At 42.6% G+C, this 19,261-nt stretch overlaps 1 protein-coding gene across 6 annotated transcripts in view; it reads left to right on the top strand.

Moving 5' to 3' along the window:
• SPATS2L (spermatogenesis associated serine rich 2 like) overlaps positions 1 to 19,261 on the top strand; it is an 83,533-nt gene that overhangs the window by 39,733 nt on the left and 24,539 nt on the right. For 4 of the 6 annotated variants that reach the window (XM_020795298.3, XM_072979069.2, XM_020795297.3 and 1 more), the window contains 2 exons: positions 4,658 to 4,707; positions 7,852 to 8,092. In XM_020795298.3, the coding sequence (XP_020650957.3) occupies positions 4,658 to 4,707; positions 7,852 to 8,092 (291 nt within the window). Of the gene's footprint in view, positions 1 to 2,268; positions 2,339 to 4,657; positions 4,722 to 7,851; positions 8,093 to 19,261 lie in introns of those variants that run through there. The other 2 variants (XM_072979083.2, XM_078379944.1) reach the window with 2 other exon arrangements.

Here is a 19,261-nt window from a genome sequence, read left to right as displayed (position 1 = left end):
TCATGTGTAGCTACCACCAGCTAGCACTGTATACAGTGGTGTGTAGCTTGGCGACGTTAATTTGTTCCAGCGAAATTGCTCTAGAGCGAAAACGTTGTCAAACGAAATTAAAAAACCCATTGAAACACATTGAAAACCGTTCAATGCATTCCAATGGACTGAATACCTGCTCGTCCATTTTCGGTGCCTGTATAGCGAGGAATCTGTCCTAGAAAACAGCGGGGGGCTATTTTGAAAGCCAGTGGCCATTTTGAAACCCAACGATCAGCTGTTTGCTGATCATAGTAAAGTGAAACATTGGTTCCCGAAACAGGGAACCGATCAACGTGAAGCAAAAAACCCAATCTAAACATCGTTTTGCGATCGCGAAAACTTCAACGTTAAGCGGATTCGTCGTTAAACGGGGTAATCGTCCAGCGGGGCACGTCTGTATATACCACACACAGTTTTGGACATTATTGTAAAGAAGCTGTAAGCAGTAGAGAAACCAAAACTAGATGGCAAATGTTACAAGACTACTATGGGGACCTGTTCTGCCCAGCATGGCTCTTCTGCCTGGTCTCCTCATTTTCTTTTCTCTTGCTTGTTCTGCTCCTTTTCTTGCCAGAGGCAGTTCCATGGTTTTTATGACAAATAAGGGAACCAGGTACACCCAAGTGTTTTTTTGCAGCAAACATGTAAGGCTGCGGTTGAAGAAGTCTTTTGGAGCTTAGTTCACACCCAGTTAAGCTTTCTTGGTAACTCCTGGGCCAGTTGATGGCAGGATGGAGGAGAGTGGCTTACTCCTAAGATTTGAGAGCCTGTTTGGAATAACCTTGGAGGAGATAATGGGGGCTATAGCAAGGTATGTAAATTGGGATAAATTGGGAATAGGGTGTTTTGCAAAAGCAGATGCTTTTTTGCGTCCATCAATTACCTTGGGATCCAACTTACAAAGATGGATCAGATGTCATAGATGTTGCCTACACTTTGCTATGGGAAATGGGAGTGTACACAAAGCACACACACTGGTCGTGTCAAGTGTCATTTCTTTTTTATGACATGTTTGGAATAATTTTTTGCTCAGTGAAATGAAAAGTGAACTTTGGGTCATGTGAAGAATTGTTACATAGGCTAATGTCACACTGGTGCCATGGAACCCATGGGTTGCAACATACTTCCTCTTCCTGCCCTTTGAGTTGCCGGAAAACTGGCCTCAAGGACTCCAATGAGAGCAGATCACTGCCTCCCAATTCCACAGCAGACTGATGTTCAGCCAGGAGATATCTGGTGTGGATCATGCCACGATTCAACAGCTCTTCCTCTCTTTTGTGCTACCTCAGGAAATACATCTACAGTGGTGCCTTGCTTAGCGATGTTAATTTGTTCCGAAAAAATCACTGCTAAACGAAAACATCGCTAAGCGAAAAAAAAAGCCCATAGAAACGCATTAAAACACGATTAATGCGTTCCTGTGGGCTTAAAACTCACCTTTAAGCGAAGATCATCCATAGCGGCGCCATTTCCGGTGCCGCTAAAGCGAGGAATCCGTCCCAGAAAACAGCGGGCGGCCATCTTGTTTACCCGGTGGCCATTTTGAAACCGCCGAACAGCTGTGTAAAAATGGGGGCTTTGCGATGATCGCTTCCCTGCGATCATCGCAAAGCAAAAATACCCCATAGGGACCATCGCAAAGCGATTGCTTTTGCAATCGCAAAAAATACATCGCAAAGCGATTTCATCACTATACGGAGTGATCGCTATGCGAGGCACCACTGTATTGTTTATTATACTTTCCCACAAGATCGTATTAGTGGCAATATATTAACTAACGTAGACTTAAATTTGAACTTTATTGTCCTTGGTTTGAAGTTGGATGGTTTAAAAAACATACAAACCTTTCATTCCTTCAGATTATAATTCCTCTCTCTTTTTTTTGGTTGGAGAAAAAAATGTAAATTGAAATGGCAAGTACTATTCGCTGAAGTCTCCTTTTTAATGGATGTCAGGCGTTGATTCCCACCAGAGAAAGAGCAGTGAATAATAGGCACAAGCAGTCCTGAGAGCTTCAATTGTAAACACCTCACAAAGACCTTATCTTTCCTGACAGACCAAATCAAAGTGATTAGAAACTCACTCAGACCAATTCAGAGGGCTGAAGACTGATAGAGTGTGAATAACATTCTTTAGCTGAAACTGTAGTATTGGTGGGGTTTGCGTCTCAAAGGCCTGTTCCTTTGATTGGTGACAAATCCTCTGCGCTGTTTTCCCACAGACAGAGGAAATCCTGTTAAAAACCCCAGGAGACCCAGAAAATCTACTTTTAAGACTTAATTTCAGAGCCTTACACTGTTGTGAAGTAAGCAGAATTTCCTTGGGTGGTCAACATAGGCTGAGTGTAGTATACTTTGCAATAACACTGCCTCTGTAATTAGCACCATGCAATAGATATTCTGCATAAAACCTTTCATTTTAAAGAAAGTTATATTTCTCCTTGCCTCTGAATAATAATAGAAGAGACCTAGATTTGTAAGGCTAATCTCCACTTTGGCAGCCATTGTATACTTATTTGTGCTTATACTATGGCTCCTCCTGACATTTTCACCATAGAGGTTCATAGAGTAAATTGTATGTGCACTTTTGAATCAATATTTGAAGAGAAACTCAGTTATCCTTAAAAATTAGGAAAATGGGCACATGGAAATACGTACAGTGGTGCCTCGCTTAACGGGCACCCCGTTTAACGATGAAATCACATAGCGATTAACTTTTTGTGATCGCTTTGCAATGTTCCCTATGGGGAAAAATCGCTTTGCGATGATGGGTACCCTGTTTCGCTTATCGATCATCACAAAGCGAGGATCTTTTAACAGCTGATTGGTGGTTCCAAAATGGCCGCCGGGTTAAAAAAATGCCCACCCCCTGTGTTTAGGGACGGATTCCTCACTTACCGGGCAGCGAAAATGTCCGCCGTATGGAGGATTTTCGCTTAAAGGTGAGTCTGAAGCCCATAGGAACGCATTGAAAGGGTTTCAATGCATTCCTATGGCCTTTTTAATTTTGCATAACGACGAAATCGCTTTGCAGCTATTTTTGCTGCACGGATTATCGTTGCTATGCGAGGCACCACTGTATATGCATGATGATTCATTGGTTTAAAAGGTTTTATACTAGAAAGCATGCATTCAAAAATGTAATTTTGGCAAAATTGCATACAAAGGCTGAAGCTTTGTTGCTTAGCATAGTATGTTGCACTAGAATAGACTCATTGAATCAATGTGGATTTGATAAGCCAATTCCTCTGTGAGTTCTATTGATTCAAATGGCCCTATTCTATGACATACCAAAGTAAGTCACCACTATAGTAGGCCAATTTGAATCAGAAATTACATAGGAGTTGATTCACCAAATCCCTACTGATTAATGGGCCTACTCTAGTGCAACTTTCTATGCTAAATATCAGGATTTCAACCCAAATGGAATAATGTGGTATTTTGAAGAGTAACTAAGGGCAAACATGCAGAAATATGTTGAAGTTTTAATACAAACTTTTAAAGAAATCTGTTAAGTTCTCTTAAATTCTGGATAATCCAAACATTAAATAAGTATCCAAGTTTGAGACAAATTTAAATTTAAAGTGGAAAAATGAAATACCGAGAAAAACCAAAATCAACACATCTGTTGCTCTCTAGTTGCATTGCATCTATTAGTCATTGTTCATGTCATACCATTATTCCCCAACGAGATTCGTCTGGCCCCCTTGCTGGACATTTTCAAAAACCAACTCGAGACCTGGTTATATAGACAGGCCTTCCCTCCAGACTATACGTAATTCTCTTTATCTCTTTATTTATTCTGTTTTGAGTTAATGTCGGGAACCGTTACTTATATTGATTGTTCTTATTATGTGTTTGTGAGCCGCCTAGAGTAGACTATGTCTAAATGGGCGGCATATAAGCTAAATAAATAAATAAATAAATAATAAATAAAGAGAATTGTGAGGAGTCTTGATTTTCTCCTGCTGGTAGGAACATCCTCTAAATGCAGTTTTGCATGAACTCTCCTGCCAACAAATTTCCCCTTTCCTTTGCAGGAAATTTGATCTAGATAATATGTGGTCAGAGGACTTCCCAGGGAGCCAGATTCAGAGGACTGAATCTTTAAAATGTTTTTAATTTTTTGTATTGAAGTTTGTATTGAATCCACAAGGTTACAGAAGCCGCTCAATAGGAACCTTTGAAATGGTGATTCCATAGGAAAAAACATCATCTCATGAAAGTCCTCGCTCTTCATGGTTATTGTCAGCCTGGTGACTAAACATTAGTGACCAGACTGTCTCAAAAGGCAAAGTATAGCCAAAGTGAGGAAAGGAGTGACAATTGCTCAGTTTTATGGGGAAAATTTAACCAACAGTTTGCATTCTGTACTTAGCTAAACTGCTAAGCTGCTGTTTGATTAAAACTGTCTGCAAACTCATTAGCCATTGTGTTTTGAGGCAGAGAAATGCCAGAAAACAGTATACTCCCCCATAAGGGCACATTGGTCAAAGGAAAGAAATAAATTCAGAAAATTGTCACCAAGCTCAGGATTATTCTGGACTCAGTGTTAACTTTTTCTCAGACATGAACATTTTAAAAGTGTTTCATCTCTCTCTCTCTTTTCTCTCTTTTTACTCTAGGGAGTGCACTTCAAGTTCTAAAAGAATGGAATATGACAGGGAAAAAGAAAGTAAGGCATTCTGAGTAAGCGTTAAGCCATTAAAACCATTTATATGAGTGTACCTGGCCAGAGCATATTAGCAGCATCATTGCTGTCAGATGTTTTGCTTGATTTTTGTTTGTTCTTTCCAGTGGCAAATAGTTTATTCTAAGCCTCCATTCAAAAGACCTCAGATCAGATTATGTGCTTCTATTTTCAATCCCACTTTGCTGGTTTTGCATCCACAGATTGAGTTGCTAACCTGACAGAATGTTCAGGATAATTAAAGTATTAATATGGAGATCACAAAAGTTTTATTCAAGATGTAACAAAGGAACTTTAATAGGCATGAACCTTTCCACTGGGAACTGAACCTTGAAGGAGAAAAGGAAGTACTCCTTCATATCAAGTATAATTACCTTACAGGTCTCACTACAGCAATATGCAGTTACGACTAGAGATGGGCACAAAGTACTTTGTGCCCCTTCATCATAACTTGTTTGCAAGGCAGCACAGCTGATGTTCCCTTTCCCCACCCACCCCTCACTGGCACCTCCACTGACCTGCTGGCACATATTGCTCCTTCCCTACCCGTCGCATGATCTTCCAGTCTGAGCAGCACTGCAGAAATCCCTGCCCAGCCTCCTTGTCTGAGTGGACAGCTGCTGGAGGAGGCAGAGAAGGGATGTCCAGGCTTCTGCTCAGAGTGGAAGATCATGTGACGGGTAGGGAAGGAGCAATATGTGCCAGTGGAGGTGTTGGAGAGGGGATGTGGGGGAAGGGAATGTGTGGCAGCTATGACAAAGGGGCACAAAGTATTTCGTGTCAATTTCTGGTTATGGTCAACAGTTCAGGCAAAGCAAGACATGACCCTGAAAACCCATTACACGGAGCTTCCATCATTTTGTTGTGTTGTGTTTTTAAACTTTGTTCATTTAAGATAATTTTACCCCACCATTCTCCTTAGAAAGGACCCAAGGTGGTTTACATCAGTGGTTCTTAACCTTTTTGAAAGAAACGCCCCCTTGAGCCATTGAGGAAGTTATCATAGCCCCCCCTCCCCACGGTGATGATATCTTTTTTTATTATTTATTTATTTATTTATTTATTTATTTATTTATTTATTTATTTATTTATTTATTTATTTATTATTTAAGACACTTAAATCCAATGACACCTGAAAACAAAATTCAATTCCAAGAAAATGAAATGCCCCAAAAAGTAACATTTAATGATTTAGTTGCAAGCGAATTTTAAGACAGAAAAAGAAATATAAAAAAGCATAAAAACAAACCGCAATGCAGGAACTAAAAATTTCAAGATGAAAACTCTGAAACTAAATTAAGATTGGAGGAAAATATATATTCATGCACATTGTAAAAAGGTTGCAGCCATCTTTACAGGTTGGGCTTGCTCCAGCGCCCCCTACCGCCCCCCTTCTGCTCCAGCGCCCCACACCGCCCCTTTTCATTCTACCGCCCCCCTGAAAAATGAAATCGCCCCCTGGGGGGCATTATCGCCCACGTTAAGAACCACTGGTTTACATCATTAAAAGGCAGTATTTAAAGCTAACAGTGATTATACAAATATAAAAGTATTAAACAAACACCATATGAAAATACATTAATTACGCCCTCCTCCAGGGGAGACATTTAGCTGAAGAGATTACTGGGAACATTGTTTGCTTCTCTCTACGAGATGCTGATGTTCCTGCCTGCTTCCCACCCCACCCTCACCCCCATTCTTGGCCTCCTGAGTGGTCACAGGACTCTCCAGTTTCATTCTTTACGGAAAGGCGGCAACTTTCTTGCTATCTCGTATAGAGTTCTAGATGTTGAGTCAGGAAGATGGAATATACACAAGGCAGCTGGTTTACATGGGGAAAAGAACCATGCTATTCCAGCTGAACTGAAGATCAATAAGCAGAAGTGAGTTCTTTTGCCATTTTCTATTATTATAGCATGTCCAAACTGTGTCTGTGAATTGACACAGGACAGTAGCTGTCTGCCTTCATTTCATATCTCATTTGGCTCAAAGTTTCATCTTGTTTCTGGAAAGAATTGTGGAAAAAATTCAGCAGCCCCCCCCACCCATGACATGCACTTGAAGATTCCTTCAAGAACCCTGTCCCTTCCCTGAAACTCTGCCCGGCATGGCCAATGGTGAACGGTTGTGGTGGTGAACAGTTCAAAATAGAGGTTTCCTGCTGGTAATTGCCCTCCATTTCCTAATTAAATCAGAACACCAACGATCAATTGGCTCTCGAGAACCCAGAGATTCAAAGTGTCCTTGAGAAAAGTACCAGACCATGCCCAGCTAGAGGCTGGAACCTCTTTCTTTTCTTAAACAGACAGACTTATTTTGTTCACTTGGAAGTAACCTCTTGCAGCACCACCCCACACTTCTGTGGCTTTTTCTTTCTAAACCTGTAATTGTCTCTGATTCTTTGAACTGAATGAGTCTTTCACTCCTTACATTTTTTTTCCCTGTGTTTGAATGTGATTGTTTACTGCTGAACACAGCTACATCCCCAGTTGTAAGAGGGTGTGCACACAGATGCAACTATATTATTTCAGGTTTTTTTTTACCCTTCATCTAAAAGATTTCAGTTTGTTGTTCAACTGAGTTGTACAGTTCATAGGTCTCATTAAAGGTGGAAAAAGTTTTGAAATGATTTATCTTTGTCTCGTTTTTTTTTACATCACAGACACTTGACATTTTAATGGGTGTGTAAACTTTTTATGTCCACTGTACATGCACTCTTTGCCTATACCCTATCTGTGCATACATGTTGCCCTTAAGGTCACCTTATGATTCCTCTTATGTGTTTTATGCCTACAGGCTAACTGCTGTGCTTTAAGAGAGCAAATATGTATGTGCAGAAATCTTAGAAGCTACTTATGTTTTTAAAACCAGATGTTTCTTCCAATAAACATACCCCATGTTCAACATAAGTTGCTTCTTGTTTTTCATCCTTCCCCTTCGTTTGATTTGTATTACAAGGAGGATAGATAAAGCTTTCAGTATAACAAATCATAATTAGTAAATTGCAAACTGTGCTGAACAGAATTGATTTTATGTTTTGGAAATGAAAATGTGCCACTTGCTTGCTGAACATTATTGGTATGGAATAATATTGTTATCATTAAATCCCACCCCTCCCACCCCATCCAGAATAGCAAAAGGAAAAGAAGTAAATCTAAACAACAACATTATATCAGAGAAATGAAGGATAAAGAGGATGGATCAGAAAAGGTTACTCTGGAATCCCAAGAGTTCTGTGGTTGCCATCTGAAGGATTGTGATAAGGATGTTTTTTCCAGCATACTATCTGGGGGAAAATCAGAAGTAATTCCTCAAGAAGAAGAGAACTTGGAATGCAAGGATGTGGCAGAGACAAAAAGAGATGTATCAGGTCAGTGGCTGTGCTAAAGACGCATATTTTTCAGTGGGCTTTGCACCTGGAAATTTTTTTAAAAAAACCTCCTTTAAGACAGTGAATTATTAGACTCATCCATTTTATTTCTTTCTCCTATCTCCTCCTGATCCAGATCTCCCACTTAAATGGACCTGTTTTATTTGTGTCTCATTAAGAGCTTCAGGCACACAGAAGGAGGGCCTGAATCTAGTCAGCCTAATGTTATGGAATGTTTGGTTGTGAGACCATATTTTTCTCCCAAATGGTGGATCTCTCATTGCATCTCGTGCTCTTTCTGCTGGAATCCCTTATGTCTCTCTTGTCCCTTTGGTCACCTTCCCACCTGCCCTGAGTGCAAATTAACCTCTTAAATAAGTTTACAGGATGCCACATTCTTTGCCAAAATTATACCGCAGTTTTAAATGTATCAGGTTCCCCAGAAAACCACAAACCGCTCCTGTTCTTGTTTCTTGGGGAGGGAGATGTGTTTTGTTCAATTTAATCTTTTAAATTGTATTATTATTTTATAGGACCATATCAGATGCTATGTTGTTGTTTGTTTTTGTTGTTGTTGCTATGACAATGATGATAACAGTTTTAAGCTCCATTATTTGCACATGTTTCCAATTACTACTCAGGCTTCAGACAAGGGTGATAATTTCCTCGAATGATGGACTGTTTCCAAGAGTGGTGTTGAAATCTCTTTTTTCATGACCACAGATATGTTTCTGAAAATTGTCTTTGAGGACTAATGCCATATAAATTTTCTGAAAAAAATTTCCTTGATGCTTAAGGAAGACTTTGAAAGTGTTGCCAGTCTCTGGCTGACTAACATTATCCTAGCCAAACATAACGTAACTTCTGCAGAAGTATCAGTCCCAGAAGTGCAAATATATAAAGACTTGAGTAGAACAAATATTGCTGTACCTTGTTAGAAGTCATCTATTCTGCATAACAAACAGAAAAGGTGCTAAAGATAATTTTTACATATATTCCACCTAGATTTCTGGACTGGATTCCTTGAAAAACTCTGGATGAGGCCAAAGGCTTAAGTCAGTTTCTTGAGTCCAAAGATGCCACAGATCATGCTACTGCTCTTTAGATCAACCCAGCTTAAGACTGCTGTTGTTTATTTGTTCATTCTCGTAATAGATTTTTATCTTACATTTTGCCACTGTAGTCAGAGTGAAAATCTGTGTTTAGCTGCATTCAGGGTAATAATGCAATAACCCTGTTATTAATGTACTGTTATTATAAAACCGCAAACATAAAAGCAACCTGAAACCTCATAACAACATCGGAGCAAGCCAATGAAAACACTTCAGAACAGAATCAAAATAGTCCAGTTAAATGTTCCCAAAGCATATCATTATATGCTAAACATGATCTCCTTCCTGATGTGGTTTGAAGGACACAATCCACAAACAAGGGAGAGATATCAGGCGGCTCGGAGGAATGTCTGCAACAGTAAAAGAGAAAGCTTCAGCAAAAATAGCTAACTTTTCTCATCCCTCTGAACAGCCCAGTGGGGACTGAGCATAGAATCATAGAAATCATAGAAAAGTGAAGTTGGAAGGGGCTTACAGGGCCATCAAGTCCAACCCCCTGCTCAATGCAGGAATACAGTCAATATCTGCCAGGTGATTATCTAAATTTTTCTTGAATGCCTCCAATGTTGGAGCAATCACCAACTCCCGAGGTAACTGGTTCCACTGTCGTACTGCTCTAAGAGATAGGAGGTTTCTCCGGATATTCAATTGATATCTGGCTTCCTTTAACTTGAGCCCATTGTTGCGTGTCCTGCATTCTGGGATGATCAAGAACAGATCTTGCCCCTCCTCTGTACGACAGCCTTTCAAATATTTGAAAAGTGCTCTCATATCACCCCTCAGCCTTCTTTTCTCAAGCCTAAACACACCCAATTCTTTCATCCTTTCCTCATAAGGCTTGGTTTCCAGCCGCCTGATCATCCTTGTCGCTCTCCTCTGAACTTTTCCCAATTTGTTAGCATCCTTCTTGGTGTCCAGAATTGGACACAATACTCAAGGTGAGGCCTCACCAGTGCTGAATAGAGGGGGACTAGCACCTCGCGGGATTTGGAAACTATTCTTCTATTAGTGCAGCCTAAAATAGCATTGCCTTTTTTGTAGCCACATCACACTGTTGGCTCATATTGAGCTTGTGATCTACGACAATTCCAAGATCCTTCTCCCTCGTAGTTTTGCTGAGCCAGATCTCCCCCATCTTGTGACTGTAATGCTCTGAAGGCATAGAATACTGATTGTTCGAGTGAAGGTGCTCAGACAGAGAAGGGAGAAGTGGGATGGGTTCCCCATGGCCTCTGTGAATGCACACATATGGGTTTTACTGCACCTGTACAGGACTCCTCAGAATATTCTAGAGCTTTAAAAGACATGATTAGTAGGACGTTGCCCCATGGTGTTCTGTTTTGACCGGGCGGGCGACTGTTCTCCATCTGTCAAATTCCGAGGCATCGGTTTCCCAGGAAGAGGACAGCAAAGCAGCGTCACATCTCTCCATCCCCACAGTATCGGGAGGTAATCTTTGTTCTGCGTCCATCTCAATGCCATGCCTTCCCTGAATATGGAGATCCCCTTTATGACATTGATTGACATGGTGATCGCCACCAATATTGATTTGACAAATATGACCCAAGATTTGTTCAGGACTACTATGAACGCCCCAAGCGTGTTCGATATGCTTATGCCCCATCTGAATCGTCGCCGTCGCCACCTCCTGTTTGGAGTCGACATTGAGCTTTTTACGAGCCCAGTCCAATGGTACCGGTGTCTAAGAAGTCTGCTAAACATCACCTGTCTATCTCTGAAGTACAGTGTCACGACCCAGCTCCATCTTGACACAATCCCTCTCGACACGAGCCAGTTCCATCTAAATGCCCACACTCTTCTATGGTACTGTCGGCTATGACGTCGCACCAGTCTGTCTCTTTATCTGGATCACACTCCGACCAGCAGGTCCGAGCACCAACCCCTCTTGTTTCTGTTTCTCAGGGTCATCAATGCTCTCCTTCTCCAACTCTCTCCATCTCTGGATACAGTGGACCCTCGACTTACAGACGGCTCGACTTACAGACTTTTTGAGTTACAGACTTCTCTGGCTGCAAAATTTAGATTCGACTTGCAGCCAAAGAATCGACTTACAGACCAGAAAAAAACCAAAATGGAATAAAAATAGAATAAAAACCACTGGTTATGGGATTAATCGGTTTTCAGTGCATTGTAGGTCAATGGAGATTTGACTTACAGACTTTTCGACTTGCAGCCACCATTCCAATACGGATTAATTCCTTAAGTAGAGGGTCCACTGTATTCTTCGGTGTCGACGGTTTCTGAATGCGGTCCTCCCTTTGAGATGTCCAGGGAGTCTCCCTCAAATCTACCAACTCCAGATTCTGATGTTACAGATGTTCATCCTCCATCTCCATCTGAAGACTTTACTTCTTACGCACAGCTCATTCTTCGCATGGCCAAATCATTGGAGCTGGATATTGAACAACCATATCCTCCCAAACATGACCTTGTCTTTGAAGACATTAATAAAGATAAATCCCCCCATTGAGTTTGGCATTCATCCCAGCCATGCTGGACCTTGTTAAGAAATCTTGGGACAAACCATCTACGTATGTCCTTACAGATCTCGAGACGTGTGGAGAATCACTACCACACTCACGGCAAGGATACAGTGTTACTCGTCAAACATCCTCCACCAAATTCCATCGTTGTACAATCAAATCTGTCCCGAGCAGGTAATCGGTCCTCAGTCACTCCTATTAACAAGGAAGGAAGGAAGCTGGGCGTACTAGGTCGTTGTCTACATTCTCTAGCTTCTTTCGTTATGAGAGTGTCAAACTATCAAGCTGCAATGGGGGCCTATCACATGCAGCTTTGGAACAAAATCCTCCTGGTCCTTCAGACTGCTCCTGAAGAGTTTAGAACCAGTGCTCTCAATACCCACCTTGAGGCCAGTACCTTGGCTAAACAGCAGTGTTTGGCATCTTGCCATACGACTGACTCTGCTTCAAAATATTTGGCTTCTGCCATTGCCTTTAGTCTACATGAATGGCTGCAGTCTGCAGGGATCACTGACGATGCTCAGTCCCGTATTGAAAATTTGTCAGTTGATTATGTGGGCCTTTTCAACGATAAGACTGATGAGGTGATGGAAAACCTACACAAGATTCACAAGACTGCCCACACTTACTCCATTCAGCAGCCCAGATACCAACGCAACCAGTGGTGTAAGCCTTTCACTTTCCATCAGTCATAGCAGCACCCCTACTGCCCTTACAGGAGCTCAGGCTCCTCAGAGATCCAGCTTTTCTCAGCCTTCCTCTTCTGCTCCTCCTTTCCGGTCCCAGTCCCCTGCTCAATGCAGAAAAGGTCTTTGTCACCCTACAAGAAAAAATAAACAATATCTTTGACTCTCCTCTCTTGGACTATCCCCATCATCCCCAGTTGGCTCTCTTTTCTGACAAGTGGTCCACCATCACCAAGGACACTTGGGTGCTCGCCATCATATGTTTTGGTTACCTATTGGAATTCAAGGAGCTTCCTCCTCTCGGTCATGTCAGACCCACAACTTACTCACCTGCTCTAGAGGACGAAGTTATTCTCCTTCTTCACAGACACGCTATCCAGAGGGTTCCTCCCCAAGATATTCCAAATGGTTTTTACTCATGTTATTTCATGGTTCCCAAAAGGGATGGAGGCCTCCGTCCCATCTTAGACCTGCGACTGTTGAACACCTACATTCATCCGAGGCGTTTTCACATGGTCACCCTTGAATCAGTCATCCCTCTGCTTCAGCCAGGCGACTGGTTCATGGCTATAGATCTCCAGGATGCAAATTTACATATTTCAATTTCAATGCACGACCACCATTTCAAATATCTCTGTTTTCTCTTCATGGGCATTGCTTACCAATTTTGTGCCCTTTCCTTTGGCCTGTCCACCGCTCTGAGGACCTTCACAAAGTGTCTGGCTCCAGTCACTGCCTATCTTCATCTGCACAACATCACGATATTTCCATATATAGACGACTGGTTGATAGTCGCACGATCACACAGCACAGCCCGAAGGGACACTGCCTTTGTTCTACATACTCTGGCAGATCTCGGCCTGCAAGTCAACTACAAAAAATCTCATCTCGAGCCATCTCAGATCACGGATTATATTGGGGCACATCTTGATTCCATTGCAGCCAGGGTGTTTACCCCTCCAGAGAGAATACTCAAGTTAGGGCAAGCCATTTGCCCCTTTTGGCATTGCACCATAGTCACCACTTACCATACGCAACACCTACTAGGTCTGATGGCTTCAACTATGTCTATACTCCAATACGCAAGACTGAAGATGCAGTCCTTACACCCCTGATACCTATCCCAGTTTGACCCTCTGCTAGACCATCCTTCCAAGCATCTACTGGTGACACCAGAGTTAGCTCGCCAACTTACCTGGTGGACCTTCGTCCCTCACCTCCTGGTGGGCCGCCCATTCAGGCCTCTCCAGCTCACGGTACAGGTCACAACAGATGCCAGTCAGATAGGATGGGGTGCACACTGCGGTTATCAAGAGATCCACGCTTTGTGGTCAAGCTCAGAGAGACTGTTGCACATCAATCACCTGGAGTTGCTTGCAGTCATCAAATTCTTCCAAGCTTTCCATTTTCATCAAGGACAATATGACCACCCTGTATTATATCAACAAACAGGGTGGCACCCATTCTTTAAATCTTCTATATTTAGTGATTCAGCTGTGGGAATGGTGTTACAATCACCACGTCTTTCCAGTGGCTCTTCACGTGGCTACGGAGAACAACGAGGTTGCTGACCATCTGAGCCATCTTACCACCCAAGCCCATGAATAGTCCCTCAACGACACAGTCTTCTCTTGTCTCTGCAGTTGGTGGGGGGACGCCAAGTCTCAACATCTTCACCACCCAGGTCAACTCCAAATGCAGCATGTACTGCTCGCGGGCAGAAAGAGGAGAGAACTCTCTAGGTGATGCTTTCATGGTGGACTGGGGCGACAGTCTTCTTTATCTCTTTCTGCCCATTCCTCTCATCCGGCAAACGATAGTCAGGCTCTGTCAGCTGAGCTCCGATGCCATTCTAGTAGCACCATTTTGGCCTTGACAACCATGGTTCACCACTCTCAGAGCCATGGCTACCAACTTCCTGAGATTACCTCTTTGCCCGTCCCTTCTGACTCAGGACGAAGGCCGAATTTGTCATCCCGACTTCAACTCTCTACACCTTACAGTGTGGAGAATTCCCCCACCGTGGCTGAAGTTCTAGATGGGGCTAGGAAGCCCTCTACTCAATTATTATATTCGTATAAGTGGAACGCTTTCATCAAGTTTGCTGCATCGCGGAAACTGCCCATGGTTCCTGTCTCTTTGGACACCCTTCTCAAGTTCCTTTGTTATCTGTTTGACCAAGGTTTGGCTCATTCCATGTTGAAAGTTTATATTTCTGCGATAGTTTCATATCAGCCTGTGGGGTCTGAGGCCTCTCGTTTATTCTCTCATCCTACCTTGAAGAGATTTCTGAGAGATTTGTGGAACATGCGCCCACCTCCACGACCTCCACTTCCACAGTGGTCTCTCCAGATTGTTCTCCACGCACTCGCTCGTCCACTGTTTGAGCCCATGGCCTCGACACATCCCAGACTTCTTTCTATCAAGACTTTGTTCCTTCTGGCTATAACTTCTGCGCGTCGAGCGAGCAAGCTGTCCGCTCTTCGAATTGATGCCCCTTATATTCAATTTTATCCTGACAAAGTTGTTTTACATCCAGATGTGTCCTTTCTTCCCAAGGTAATTTCAGATTTTCATATTAATCAACCATTAATCCTTCTGACATTGTTTCCAAGTCCCTCTTCTGATGTTGAGCTCATGCTCCACTCCCTCGATGTTTGTCGTGCCATAGCATTTTATATTTCCAGGACTGAGGAATTTCGCACTTCTCCCAGACTCTTTGTGTGCTTCCATGGCCCACGAAAGGGCTCTCCTGCCTCCTCACAGATAGTCTCGAGGTGGATTGTCTCCGCTATTACTTTAGCGTATGACTTGGCAGGCAGGACTCCGCCAGAGGTGCTAAAGGTGCACTCCACAAGAGCTATGGCAACTTCTACAGCTTGATTGTGTGGCGTTGAGGTCCCTGATTTCTGTCGAGTAGCCACTTGGTCTACACCCTTGACTTTTGTGATGCATTATCATCTTGACATCAGGGCCAAGAAGGAAGCAAGTTTTGGAAGGGCTTTGCTAACTTATTTGTTCGCGTGATGGCCCTCCTTCTGGTAAGTGAGTTGCTAGTCACCCAATTGTGTGCATTCACAGAGGCCACAAAGAAGAAAGAGAGGTTACTTACCTGTAACCATGGTTCTTCGAGTGGTCCTCTGTGAATCCACACATCCTGCCCATCCTCCCCACTGTCTGTCACTTGTTGTCTTGAGCTTTGTGGGAGTCCGAGTCTTGACGGCGGTGGACATTTCGGAACTGAGGTATTAGAGGCGGGCAGAGCATGCGCGTCGCGGGGGAATGTCCTACTAATTACATCTTTTTAAGCTCTAGAATATTCTGAGGAGTCCTGCGCAGGTACAGTAAAACCCATTTGTGTGGATTCACAGAGGACCACTCGAAGAAACATGGTTACAGGTAAGTAATCTCTCTTGCCAGTAGAAGCAAATGAAAGGTAGGAATAGACATGGGGACAAATATAAAAAACAAATCAGGATATTTGTTAAATATCCCTGATTCATCAGATATTCGTTGGTTTGTATTCTTGGGGTCCAGAGACCCCAAGGAATACGAAGCAACAAATATAACCCTGTTATATGATCAGCTGTTCCTCAGGGGCATAAGCAGAGAGGGTGTTTCCCTTCGGGTGGCTTACTAAAACTTGCCCGAAGCAAATCCCACTCCCTGTTTTACCTGTTTTTGCTAAGAACTGCTGGTTTTTAGCAAAAGGAAGGGGAAAGGGATCAAAGCAATACCGCAGCCGCAGCTGCGCGATGACTTTGTTCCCTGCTTTCCCCCTTCTTGCTAAGCCCCAGTTTTCTCTCTCCATTTTGGCATGTCATCCCCATCTCTAGTAAGAAGTAGATAAGACAGTCTCAGTGTGCAGAAGGCTGTATCGAGTCCTCATAGTAGTACCAGGAGCAGTACTGAGGAAAAAGCTGGGTACTAAATATATATAAATTTCTTCAGTTGACCACAAGGCAATGAGAGGTGTCTTTCTGGAGCAGTAAAACCGTCTTTGAAAGCATCTTTCTGAATTTAGCCTACGTGCTTCTACAGGACTGAACTCTATTCTTCTTGTAGCCATGTCTGTATCTTTGCAAAAGCATCTGGCTGTGGACTGTGCTGATCATGTAATTCTCTCTCCCTCTCTTTGACCTTGAGTACCCTATTAGGGTTGCTATATGTTGGATGCAACTTGACAGCACATCACACACGTATCTGTCTGTCTGTCTGTCTGTTTGAGGCATTCATTTAACACCATTTTGAAAACCCTTGCACAATCATTCTGGAGATTAAGCAGGGGTTTCTTTGCAAACTCACTGGCACAGCAATGTTATTTTTAAAATTGATTTTAATTGAGCTGTTGTGCTTTTTATTGCAGCTTCTTTTAACTGCATTGTAAACAAGATTTAATGGCACTGTGAACAGTCCTGGGATAGCCAAGGCTTTGGACATTATCTGGAAGTAACCTTTATGCTTTTGGGTAACTTCTGAAGTTATCTACTGTTATTATGGGTTATTTTTTCATGAAGGGCAACCAGCAACTCCTGCTCTGGAGTGACTTTTCAAGGCAGATTTTTCTCAGGAAGAGATTTTACTTTTCCTGTCCTTTAGAGACTTGAAAATAATATTAAGGTGCGGAGGAGGAGATGAGATGAAAGAGTCACTCATCCTTCTGTGGCAGCTTGGAATTCAGAGCAAGAGATATTCAGGTCCATCCTGTTACCAGCTGGTCTGATAAGTGCTTGGCTCTTAATACACTGGAGATCGACATTTTAGACACTATTTCATCTGGATGTGAGACAGGCCCTAAAGATCACTGTTCTAGCAGTTGATTTCTCATTTAGATATCTGTAACACCGACAGCACCTCTGGGGCCTTCTAATTTCCAAGTTTTCTTAGCTGGCACAGTTTAACAACTGTTTCAGTTTAGCCACAGTCAGAGATGGAAATTCCATTTTAGTGTGCTGAAAGATTATTTTTTAAAAGCATAACATGTCAACATTTGATGTAAGAAGTATCAACGCTGGCTATTCTCTTCCGGAATGCATGGAAAATATGTAGCCCATCAGAGCTGTTGGATGTAAGTACCATCAAATCTGGTGATGGATAATGGGACTTGCAGCCCAAAATAAATTGGAGGGTCACAATTGCCCACCCTCTGTTCTATATTCTATACGTAGTCCTTTGGGGCAGGGGAGTTCATTTCTGCTGACACCAGAAAACTATTGCAGAGTCTTGAATTTTGGTTAAATTCCTCTAGTTGTGCAGCAGAAGTGTAGCGATTCACAGAGCAGAATAGCTTCAGGTTCTTCAGATCAGTCCATCCCTTTTCTCAATAACTGGTTCTTACAATCTCAATAACTTACTCTGAGACATTAGTGGGAGAAAGAAAAAAAATATTTCATTACTTACAATTTAACAGATCAAACAGCAAACTAACAAACATAGCTGCTTTCAGCAATAGACTAGTAGAGAAAGAGAGCACTGAGCAGAGAGGCGGGACTCTTTTTGAATTAAGAGGCAGGAGGGAATAACTGGTTAGTGTTGGATAGACTGACAGTCACGCCAGCCCAGAAAGGTCCTTCTCAGCCACACCTTCTCCAGGCAGCATGTGAAAAAGATAGCCTATACTTACCCAGTTCTAATGAGACGTGCCATAATTTACTTGGTGAGGTCAAAGAACATCAGTTGCTCATTTACAGTACATAATATATAGTTACGCATTTGTCCCCAGAAAGGTGTTCCATCTACTTTGCAAAATGCAGTTAAATAATACAAGATAATTGCTGAAAACCTGTTGTACAACTTTATGCTTGTGAGCCCTACCAGCTATGGCCAGGTTGATGGGGGGTTCCTGTTCCATCCGTTCTTGATCCATACACAATGACATGGCAGGTTGGACTGAAACAGGGTTTATTGCAGGAGGGTGGGGTACAACTCAACTGGCCTCAACTGAGCCCAAACTAGTTCTCAGCTTACTCCTGAGTCTGGGATGCTCTTTTCTGTTGCCTCCACCAGCATCTCTGTTGAATAGTAGTTGACTCCCTCCGCTGACTTCCTGAATCTGGCATCTCCTCTTCTTTCATTCCCGCTTTCCTCAGCATGAAGGGCAAGGAGGTGGGCCAGGGTGGCAGTCGACCATGTCTCAAGGGACCTGGTGCTGGACCAGGAGGGCTCTTCCTTAAACATAGACTCCCACTCCCCAGGTGACTTGGGTTCCTCAGAGAGTTCTATCTCTCCGTGGTATCCCTTATCGGGGTCTTATAGGACCCTGCATAGATTTCCTCCACCTCCTCAACTATCACATCAGGGAGTAGGTCTCCAGTTTATATACCACAATCTGTGGTCTTTGTCTTCTCCAGTCCCACCTGCCCTATGAGACCCAGGGCCTTGTTGAACACCACACTTGTTGAAAAACAGCCCTGACAATTGCTTTGTATTTGGGTGAGAAGTGGTTAACTGGTGATAAAAGAAATCAACTTCTGGGATTTTCCTTTGCATGGTGTCACTTTGTGAATGGTAGTGATCACAAGAAGGTATCCTGTAGACCATCTTGACTGCTGCCATTGGTGTTATCAACATTTTGGCTGTCATTATTGGGCCATTTCCATATTTGAATTGTGGGTACAGAAGCACAATATTCCACATTCATAAACCCAAGATTTTTTGAAGAATTGAATTGGAACAGCACATGGAATAGTCCACAGACATGGACAGTAGCTGCAGTTCAGACCAAATACAATATTAGCAACAATCATGTTATATAATGCATTACTTCAAGCTTACTTTTCAAGCCAGTTTGTTTTTCAGGTGGGAGGCTGGTAGGATGTTTATTTTATTAATATGGCTGACAACATTTATAGAGTACAACAGTGTATA

This window comes from Pogona vitticeps, chromosome 1 (genome assembly GCF_051106095.1).
Source record: "Pogona vitticeps strain Pit_001003342236 chromosome 1, PviZW2.1, whole genome shotgun sequence".
Lineage (NCBI taxonomy): Eukaryota > Metazoa > Chordata > Lepidosauria > Squamata > Agamidae > Pogona > Pogona vitticeps.
This window is presented reverse-complemented; position numbering and strand designations above follow the sequence as displayed.